Genomic DNA, 10,630 nt, shown 5'->3' on the forward strand with positions numbered 1-10,630 from the left:
AAGCAGGAGTCTTCCATTGTAATACAAATGTCTCTCTCTGAATGCTGGCAAATCTTAGGTCTTTCCTTGGCTTTCAGTCAAGTAAAAATGGAATCTTTGCTAGCTGAATTTGAAATATTTTCCTTTCTTCCTCTTAAGCAAGTGTCATGGTCAATACCAAAAGATTTTGATAATGGCATAGAATGAAAACTCTTGCTAAAAAGGAGCCATATACTAAGCTGCTACAAATGGAAATAAACCATGTCATGCAGTTTCACATCTTCTTTAATCAGTAATAGCAAGCAGAATTCATATGTCACTTCAGCTAGTAATAGTCGGGTTAACTATTTTTCCTATGAAGAGCGTACTGTTTGTATCTCTATCAAAAATCAGCATGAGGAAGGGTCGGTTGAATTCAATGGTGGGAGGAAGAGACATTGTCACTATTTCAGCAGCAGTTGCTGCTGCTGCCTCAGTACCTCTCTCATCAACATCCAGAGCAGCCTTATGAACAACCTAGGAAAAAAGAAAACAGACAGTCATTCTGGGCGGACAACAGCCATCTGAGAGATCAATCAAACCCTTTTAAAGCAGCCCTGCTTTGGAGGATCCACTGAGAAGTGAGTAGGGGCAGCAGAGATGCGAGCTGTGTTGTTGTAGTCATGGCTGCTTTAAATGAGGACCAGGACGGAGCTACAGAAATCTCCTAAAAAAAAAAATCCCAGACTATTTTTCCTCTGTCCAAAAGACTGGATGAAGTATGGAGGCTCCACTTGTAAGAGCTTGTCTGCACCTCCAAAACAGTCTCCAGGGTGGGAGGACAGACTGTTGTGTGTCCAGAATCATTAGCAGCTTCCTTCAAGGAGCCAGGGGTTGATGTTCCTCTCATGTTCCAGATACCCCCCAAGAGATCTCGGCCAATACCAGTCTTGGAAAAAAAAGATGTGTAGCAAACTAATCTGATCTCCACTGTCACTGATGGACGAACTCCTCTTGTAAGCTTGCAGGCTGAGGCCAGTGTGGGCCCAGCTGCAGGCAAGCTGGGAAGCTGGGAGCTGTATTTAGCTGGTGTTTCTGGATGCTACCACAGAGTGGTTTTCCTGCATGTTCGTGAAAGAAAGGAAAGGGCTGACAGCCACAGACTTACTTTAGAAACCTTCAGCTCTGGGGCGCCGGTGATGCCAGAGAGATCTGCCTGGTCAGTGAACACATCCACAATTCCCATCTTGCTAAGGGTGTTCGTTATTTCATAGCTCCCAGAAATAGAAAATTTGGGGAAGCAGAGGCTCACTAGGCTGTTAGGCAGAAGAGAAATACAGAAGGTGGTGAGAAGGATCTTTCTCTGAGGTAAATGATGGTGAGAAAGCTGTGTAACTCCCATGAGGGTCAAACCCCAGGGGGCTGGACCAGCCCTGAGTGTACAATGAGCACTAATTCAATTGCTGGTGCTTCTCATGGTAATAGAGGCACTGTCACTCATAATAATAACAATAATAATAGTAATATCTACCTGGTAATTTGCTTCAGCAAATCTGAAAGCACTCTGCAAAGGAGGACAGCAATGAGAGCCCCTCTTTACAGCCAGAGAAGATGAGGTGTGGAGGTAACAGCCCGTGTTGCCCAAGCAGGTACAGACCTGACGTGGGGCACAGACTGAGTCTGCTGGGGGGGAAGTGTGGCAAACCCCAGCACTTCAAAGCAAAGCAGTGGTTTTGGCACAGCTGTGGCATTTGGCATGGCTCCAGGGAAGGTCTGTGCCTGGTTGCCTGCACCTTTGGACACCCTGTCCTTTAATCGTCTTCCTCCCATGGGCTGGCCACAACTGAGTTTGCCTTTGACTGTGAGCTATCTGTAGGCAGCTCCTGCTTAGTATGCATTCTGTTGGATTTCTCTTCATGCACTGCCTCGGGATCTGCAGACCCTCCAAGTAACCTACTGTAGTGATTACGCTTTAGGTAGCTCAAGTCTTTTGCTGTCTCATCCAGAGACAGTTTGGGTTGAACAGCAAAATGGACAGGATCCAAACCCCACTGCTGTAGCCTTTATGTGATACTGCCTAGTGCACTGGAAGATGATGGGACCAAGTGTATTAGCACTGGCATCAACATAATAGTAGAACAGAAATTGCCATTTGGTTTTCACAGCCTCTCCTATGAAGAACTTATTCCTTTGTTGATCTTGAAGGAACTCGCACCAAGAATTCATTTAGATAAGGATTTTCCTGATTTTGCAGCTGAAAATTATACATTTTTATTTTTCATATTTGAGGTATCATGTTATTAGTTCATATCCAGTTTGCTACCCATTATGTTTTTATTAACTGTGCTGGCATTTCTATAACAATGCACCAAGAATCATGGGTGTGAACTGCACAGCCTTATTAGTTGTGAATCAGGGCAGAGCTTGGTAAATTAGGCACGAATTAACTTGATATTAGTCATCTGCTGGTGCTAAGTTCTCTTCCCTCCAAGACAAACAGTAAAATGTGTTAGCTGATGTTAGTGTCAATGGTAGGGGCTAACAGAACCTCATTAGATTTTTATAGTTTCAAAAACAAAATGCCAGAAAATCAGCACACCCACAATTAATCACTAGCCTGTTCTAACAACCAATGTGTGCTGCAATGGTCCTTGTAAGGAAGATATTTATATAGGACATATGTATGTATGCATTACTACAAACACTTTCAGTTATGGTTTATTTAAGGTTTAGACATATGTCTGAGTCACGGTGTGTCGGTGACATACGAGAGGTAAAACACATTAGCTGAAACCTCAGTATAGGAGATTTGCTTTAGAATTGCCACCTTCCCACTCAGTCGGTGGACTGTTTTAGAAACACCAATCTAGGCTTGCTATTCAGGACCCCTGGGAGCCCATCAGGATGGTCTCTGCTCTGGTGGGGGGAGCAGCAAGTCACTCAGACATCAAGAGAATAGTTAAATAGCAACCAGCTGCAAGATTTTTACAGCTAGGGCACACAAGCCAAAAATAAACCACTCAGTTCCCAGAATCAGCAAGTTCATAATGTTTGCATTCCCAAAAAAGAAAAAAGACTATAAATCTAGGTGCCGCTGCAGCTGACTGGCAGAAGATTACCTCTGGAAGAGATGGTCTGACCATTTCTGGATGGTTTCCTTGACCAGAGTTTGCTCTAACTGCTTCATTTTCCCTTTTGCTGGCAGAACCAGAAACGCAGTAGCACTCCCATTATAATGAAGCCGTACCACGGTGCATGACAGCTCCTCATCAAAATAAAAGTCGAATCTGCCTGTCTGGTGCATCATAGGGACTTTCACAGTAGTTTCAGCATCCACATAGAACTCCTTTTCTTCGGTATGCTCTGGTTTAAAAGGCTTTTCCCAGTTGCCTGACAAAGAGAAGGAGAATGCAACTGAATATTCTGTGTCCCATCCCATCATAAATTGATTTTTATATAACTAGTAATAATATTCACCCATTCCTACATTTGTTAAATTCAGAGTTTTCAAACATAACATTTTAAAATGTGTATTACAGTGAAGCAAGAATCTTTTACCTGGTCAAAAGAGTGCATTAGTTTCCAATTTCACTTTATTTTTCAGATAGCAGTAATGAACTAATTTGGCATTTTCTTTGTACCTACCATTACTTTTCTGTTCAGGTGGCCTGAGTGCCCTTTCTGTAAGTTGTCTTTTAAGGGCTTACCTGACATCATCTGTGTACTCATATGCTGTATGCATTTCATTTCTATTGACTTTAATCATAAGCCTCAATTTGTAGATAAAATTAATGTAGGATCTCATATCTGAGTGCTGTTGTGTCAGGCTTAAGAGCACATCATCTAACCCACATCAGAAATGCACTGTGTTTCCACTTTTTTACTTAAAATGTCCTCCCCTGTTCATCACTAGCTTCTTCCATATATAAATATGTCAGTGTGTGCACATAAAGGACTCTGATAGGAAAAAAAAATGGAGTATGTAGTAAATTAGGCCATTGAATCATGCATACTTTTAAAGAGAGGCATTAAAAGGATTAGGTCATGCATACTTCTCATTGCCTTCACTGAAAAGTAGAAGAACATGGGGCAATTGGCATTACAGGTAAACCCATGAAAGCGAGCTCAGGCTGCACAGGAGGCTGTGGCTTGGAGCAGAGCTCCCGCGGCTGCCACAGAGAGAACCAAGCCTGTGTGGTCCCCGGCTGCCTCCCTGTGCCGCGGGGTCCTGCCACCTCTCCACCACCTCTAGGATGCCAGTAGGGGCTCTTCTGGCCCAGCAAAGAGCATTTGAAATTTCCCCCAGAGCAATTTCCAAATGAGGTAGCTGACATAAGATCAGTTGATAAGAATGAATAACATGAATGAAAATCCTAGACGACTTACCTTTAAAGAAAACAAAGCTAGCCAGAAGCATTACAGTCTGTGGATCTATGTCCTTGACCAAATTAGTAATTTTCCCATGTGTTTTCCTCTCTATATAATCATTGATCTGCTTCTCAGCCTCCATGGGATTGTTAAAGGCAGTGGTAAAAGCCTCCAGCTGATATAGAGCTTTAGCATCATCTAAAAACTTTTTTAGAGGTTTCAGCCTCTCTGGTAGAAAGATGGCATTCCCCATGTTGAGCTGGACCCCACTCTCAGGATGGCTCAGCATGTGGATAAGGTTGTGGAAGCCTTCATGTATCTCTTTTTCCTGAATCTCTGTAAGGTTGAAGGTGAGTCCTTCCAGGATCTGAGTCTGAGTGGTTGATCTAGCCCCTAGGGCCAGCATCGCAAATGCAGTGGAGATGCTTACAGGAGAGAAGAAAATGTTCTTATTAGGTGCCTCCAGTGTAACCTCTTTAAAAAATTGAAATGCAAAGTCAGCATTGCTTGGCACTAGTTTGAGGCAAGCGATCGCTTCACCTCTGTGATGCATGTGGTGTTTAGGTTCATTTGGATCATGTCCATTGTGGTGGTTAGGTGGGAGCTGACCATGGGCAACAGTATGAAGCCCAGCCAGTAGCAAACTTATGTAGAATGTGGTCTTCATCTTCTTGTATTAAAATCCTATGAAAAAAAGGAGAATCTATTACTAAGGTAAGTAAATTAATTAAGTAGAAACAGTTATTCTGTCGTTCCCACTGAATAAGAAATCTTATGTCTTTCTTTTGTCCTCAGTTTCCACGTTCTCCAACTCTTGCCAGTTGTTTGTTTGGTTTTTTTTTTTTTTTATTTTCCCAGGCCTCCTGGCAAGTCTCTGCCAACTCTTTCTGCCACCTTCACACTAAATACCTGCAAAGACAAAATTCAGCATGGAACAGCTGAATACACAGCACCCTCAGCAGGCCAGAGAACGGAGCATATCCCATCACAAAACACACCATGGCTAATCACTGGAGGGCTGTGAGGCCACTGTGCCTTTGACACTAATGGTCTAAGAGAATTCCTGGAAAGTGCATCACAGGAGAAGTCTGGATATTCTGTGAGTAAAGGCAGAAAGAGGAAATTCATGCAAGTGGGCACCAATCAACAGCTACATACAAACAGAATTTGAGCAAACAGGCATGAAGGAAATCTTTAAGTAAACTTTTGGTCAGATTGATAAGGGACCCTATTTCAAAAGAGAACAAATGGTGGCGGCTGTTTTTCAGTAGCAAACCGAATATAAAGCCCTATGTCTCTAAGGAATAGGTGCTCTTTCTTCTGAATAAAAATGATGTAACGTTTTAAATAAGAACCTGAAGTAATGTGTTGTCTCTTAATAGACAAACCAAACCATTGGAGTGAGTTAATTTTCAGCACAGCAGAAGGAGTCAATGTCATTAACAAAAACAAGGCCTTACTTTTATCAGATGTTCTACTGGTCAAAGGGCAATAAATTTATCTTAACCTGTTACTCTTGGCTATGGTATCTACATTCCTTTGCAGAGCTGACACTCTGCACTGTATATGCTCTTACAAAGAGACCTTGGAAATGTGGATGTGAATGTCCCAGTGGGCCTCATTTCGGAGGAGAAATCTAGGGCAAAGAAACGGTGAGAGAGTTGCAAAGGACTTGGGGAGATAATGAGCCAGATTTGCTAAAACTTGTGCTAGGAGAGGCATATTAAACCAATTGCACCTTTCTGTTCTGGCATCATTCAACTTGAGAGACTGTTGTCAGAAAGTGCTATGCTCACGGTCCTGCTTTCTCCGTAACATCAGAGGGAGCAATTTGTATTAGTAGTTGAATATCCAGTTACAGTTAGACCTGCATAAAAACGACAAAAGGTTTTTGAGCTACAATCAAATATTCAAACATTTACAGGTTTGATATAAGTATTTCTAAATAAACATCTACTGTGTTGTTGACAAATGGAAGAACCATAAGGGTGCTTGGTAACTACATTTTCAATTACTGTGCACAGTAGTTTTAAATTATAGTTTGGCCTCCTCCTCTGATTTTGACATTGAAATGCTACTTCTCAATATATGTAGCTACTTGTAACTCAACATAAGAGCTCCAGTTCTGAATATTTTAAACCATCTATCAGTGAGCCAATGTATTACTCAGACTTTGAAAAGAAATCAGCTCCCAAACAAAAGCATCAGAGCTAAGCCTAATCTATTTCCACATATCCAGCAGGCCGATTCAGAAGCTGCCTCTGGATAAATTATTCATTGTGAACTATTTACTCAGCTGCGGTCATAATTTATTAAGAATAACATAAATACCAAAGAATGAAACATTTCATTTTAAACATAAGTCACCACCTGTTCCCTATCTCAGCACATTTAATATTTATTACAAAACACAGCAGATACACGGACTTTTCTATACACACATTGAACTGCCAATTTCTATTTATTTGGAATGCAAAGTAGACATGAGATTTAACTGACCTGGTCTTAAAATTACGGCTAATGGATATAGCATGGTTTTGCTGTAAGGGTTCTGTAAAATACTGGTTACAGTATTCTCAAGGTTTTCTTCCCATCCTGATATTTTTGCTCTATGTATTTATGACACATTTGCATTTTGTGGTTGATTTATGTACTTTCAGGGAATTAATTTCATTTTATTACAGCTCTGAATTCACAGATAATTAAATACAATCTGAATATGAATCATCCATCTGTTACTCAGTACTGTCCAATCACAAACAGTCAAGACTCATGAGTCAGCCCTCACAAAAATCTTGATAATCAAGAAAAAAAAAATCACAAGATTATAAAAGACTCAGAAGCTGCAGTTTTTAGAGGTCTTTTTTGTTGTTCAAGCCTTGAAGGTAAAAGTGACCCACTCTGTTAGTCCCTTCTTTGAAATGTAAAGGTACTTTTATAATAGAATTTGCATCCTGTAAGCCTTTAGAATATGATTGGGAATTGTTACTTTGTACTTGATATTTACTATTCCATTTGATATTATTGCAGCTTCTAGGTTAGCAAGTGATCAGCCAGTGATAAATTGACAACAGAGAACCTTTCAGTATGAAGCAGAAGATGCAGATTCTCATGTGGTCTTAATGATTGAGGGATTTTCCTAAGAAGCATACTTGCTAACAATTTATCAAAAAGCAAATAGTTGTGAACCTGTACTAAAATGCCCTTATGGAATTAGCCCCCTATCTGAAGGGGCTAATTTTGCAGGAAGCTTCCTATCTTAAGACCTTTACTCATATAATCTCCAGAAAAACAGTTTGTCCATAAACATGGGAGTAGAAGTCCTCTTCAATTTTAATTCCAAATCTACACTGACTTGTTAAATAGCCTGGAAGGAAACCTGTTTACGTCTCTGCCTCTTTGTTCCTCTTTGGCTATGTTACACAATAACAATACATTTTTGGTATTGAAGAAAAGGTTGCTTTCATGAAGAGCTTTCAATCAAACCAGACAATGGCACGAGAGCATGCCAACACCTGGAGGACAGTGTTCCTTTAAGCAATTTATCTGTAATAGATTTGGTGATAACACTTGTTGAATATATTACCTCTTCCCTATCACACAATCTTCCCTACCATGCAACCCAGAATGGCAGTATTTATTTTGGACAGTATATCCTAGAAAGAATATGGAGAAAACTGGAGTTAGCTGAAGTTACTCTGGAATAATTCCACCAGAAGACCTGGAAGTGAGCTGGACTAAGTTTTCTGACTTACAGAACTTGCTTCTTTGTGGATATAGATAATTTGTCCACTTTAGGATTGATTTTTATCTCTGTGATTTAGAGAGACAATTCTGAAGACAATTTTCTGCCTTTAGAGTCCCATGTAATAGTCCAGGAGATGAATACTCATCCCATGCTACTCCCATAAGTGGTCCTCACCGATAATCTCATTTTACACATGAAAATTTGCAGTGCTCAAAAATAGAAAAGCTCTTTGCTCACCAGATGGTGCTGCTTGCCTCCTGATTGCTTCTAAAGGAGGAAATCTGAGAACTCTGTTTCCTGAAAGCTGCATGAGGGCACCAGGAACATCAAGACATGGCCCCACCATCACCAGTGGTGTCTGCTGAACTAATCTCAGCTACTCAGGGCCATATAAAAAAAAAAAATCACCCAAGCACACCAGAAAGTCACAAAAGAAAGACTGGACTAGTCACATCTGTGTGTGAGAAAAAGACCTCAGAAGCCTACTGTCCAGGACCGCCTACTCACAGGAGCACCAGAAACTCACATGTGCTTTCCTGGCTGTCCTGAAAGCTCTCTGTATACCTCATTGTATGTGTGTGGACATGCTCAGGGGCTTTTCCAGACTGATCAGCTAGATATTTACTTCTCTTGTGATTCAGAGTTTTGATGCCTGAGGCCTCTGAGAAGATTACAAGCACAAGCCAAGGGCACTGGATTCTGCAGAGAATCCAACCACTGCAAGTATTTCATTAAAAGTAATTCCTTTTGCAGCAGAAACATGGAAGCCAAGTTTACACTATCGGTTAGAAATGTATGTGACTGACTGTTCACAGAGCTATTCCCAGTGTCACCTATCCTCTGTAAAACAGTTTAGCATTAGAGAGCTCACCTGAGAAGTGCACCCTCCAAGAGTGGCATCACCCACTTCTAGGCCTCCTTTTACCTGGAAACAGGTGAACATAAGCTCTCACTCTTCTACCAGGCCACCATCAGTATTTGCTCTTGAACCTGAATTACCGCACATACTCAGGGATGAAGGGCCACTGAGGCCAGAAGGTAAAAAAGAAGACAAAAAAGAACCAGTGCAGTGGTTAGGGCAGTCAGATGGGACAGAGGAGATTTTTCTCCTCTCTGCAAAGCATCAGCAGTCCCAAGAACAGATCAGACCAGGTTCCCAGTTTCTGCTTTCCTCTGTGCACCTGACCACTGCCTGGTCTCTGGCTCTATGAACTTGTTGGTGTCACTGTGATCTTACCTTCCCTGAGCATGTGGAGAACACCATTTTTTCTCCTTCCCTTTCAATGATCCTGTAATCTGATGATTAGAGCTATAGTAAGATGTCTCATCTAAAAGGGAAGCAGACGTTAGATATCCCATTCTCTAAACAAAGATATTTCTTGTAGACCTTGAATATGAAAATCAGCAGAATTACTTAAAAAGAATCACCAATATATTAAAAAGAAAAGCTCTAAGCACCCATCCTCAGGCTTTTAATGGAGCAGAGCCTATTACCTCTAGCAGGAGCTACATCTGGGAAAGACCCACTTTCAGGTGCTTAGGATTTGCTGGCTCTAGAGAGCACCTTGCTTCCCTGCAAGGCAAGTAGACACCCCACTCTGGCTTTTAGATTCTTACTCCTCCTGCCAGCTACCTGACAACGTGCAGGCAACTCCATGCCTACATTGTGATGCCTATGTACTTTATATCCAGCTGACCCAATAAAAGCCTCTTTATCACTGGAACAATTGCTAAGACAGATTTCAATATAAGATACAACCCTAGGCAAGACTTAAAATCAATTGCATGCAACAAGAGGATACACTTTTGAAGTCTCTATATGAAACAAAGAAATCACTACTTACAGCAGCTTCCAAGGATCCTGCTGTCTTCACTAGGACTACTCTGCAGCTCCGTCTCTTATTTATACTGTTAAATAGCATTATGAAAGCAAAGCGTCCTCTAGAAAACATTAACCAGGGCAGACAAGTGTTATTACTTTAGGAATGGTGCAGAGTAAACAGTGAAGACAATTTTTTTGGGGAAGCACCTGATTTTTGCTGTATGTGCATGGCCGAACCCTGCCTTTGCTTACAACAGTTGTAAAAGTCCTCCTGCATTTCTGCAGATCCTCCTTCTGGGAATCCAGCCCATCACTCTAGCAAATACTTCATGTGCATCATTAACTTCTATAAAAGCATGAATTCATACAGTAGAAATACTGAAATGAGTAAAATTAGATACATACATAATGCTAGACAAGAGCCTTAGGAAAAGACGGTGAGATGCATGCAGCAGCCAGATCTCATCTTAATATTTTGCACAGAGATATTTTGCTTCCTCTACACCAGACTTTTAATAGCTTTTATTTGGCATGTTTGTTTTAAATGATCCACTGTATCTTAATTATCTACATTGCCATTAATGAGGGCCAATTTCTGGGGACATCACTAGTAAACTTAAAATTAAAGCAGTAGTACTGATGTTTGTAGTGGCTGAGGGTTGCTGTAGGGATGGCGACATGATGGCAGAGGTGGACACTCAGGAGCCCATGGTACCCAGCACACCCCAGCTGGA

General features: G+C 41.2%; 1 protein-coding gene across 1 annotated transcript; it reads right to left on the minus strand.

Annotated features, from left to right (window-relative positions):
- Positions 1-300: 300 nt before the first annotated feature.
- On the minus strand, positions 301-9,957 carry LOC104014798 (alpha-1-antiproteinase 2). Its single transcript, XM_087746981.1, has 7 exons — positions 9,919-9,957; positions 9,312-9,402; positions 6,065-6,193; positions 4,345-5,010; positions 3,078-3,348; positions 1,127-1,274; positions 301-495 (listed from the first exon to the last, which is right to left on the minus strand). Exons 4-7 carry the CDS (start codon positions 4,991-4,993, stop codon positions 301-303), a joined length of 1,263 nt encoding a protein of 420 aa, XP_087603107.1. The 5' UTR covers positions 4,994-5,010; positions 6,065-6,193; positions 9,312-9,402; positions 9,919-9,957.
- Between the last annotated feature and the right edge of the window lie 673 nt (positions 9,958-10,630).

The sequence above is a fragment of the Nipponia nippon genome, unplaced genomic scaffold (genome assembly GCF_047370975.1).
Source record: "Nipponia nippon isolate SJK-2023a ecotype South Korea unplaced genomic scaffold, ASM4737097v1 scaffold_11, whole genome shotgun sequence".
NCBI lineage: Eukaryota > Metazoa > Chordata > Aves > Pelecaniformes > Threskiornithidae > Nipponia > Nipponia nippon.

Bases quoted from the DNA above. Each gene is read 5' to 3' on its own strand.
- LOC104014798 (XM_087746981.1), bottom strand. From the start codon at position 4,993: ATGAAGACCACATTCTACATAAGTTTGCTACTGGCTGGGCTTCATACT. The intron at 3,349-4,344 runs GTAAGTCGTCTA...TCTCTTTGTCAG, and splicing joins TAGCTTTGTTTTCTTTAAAG to GCAACTGGGAAAAGCCTTTT. The intron at 496-1,126 runs GTAAGTCTGTGG...CTTTTTTCCTAG, and splicing joins CAGAGCTGAAGGTTTCTAAA to GTTGTTCATAAGGCTGCTCT.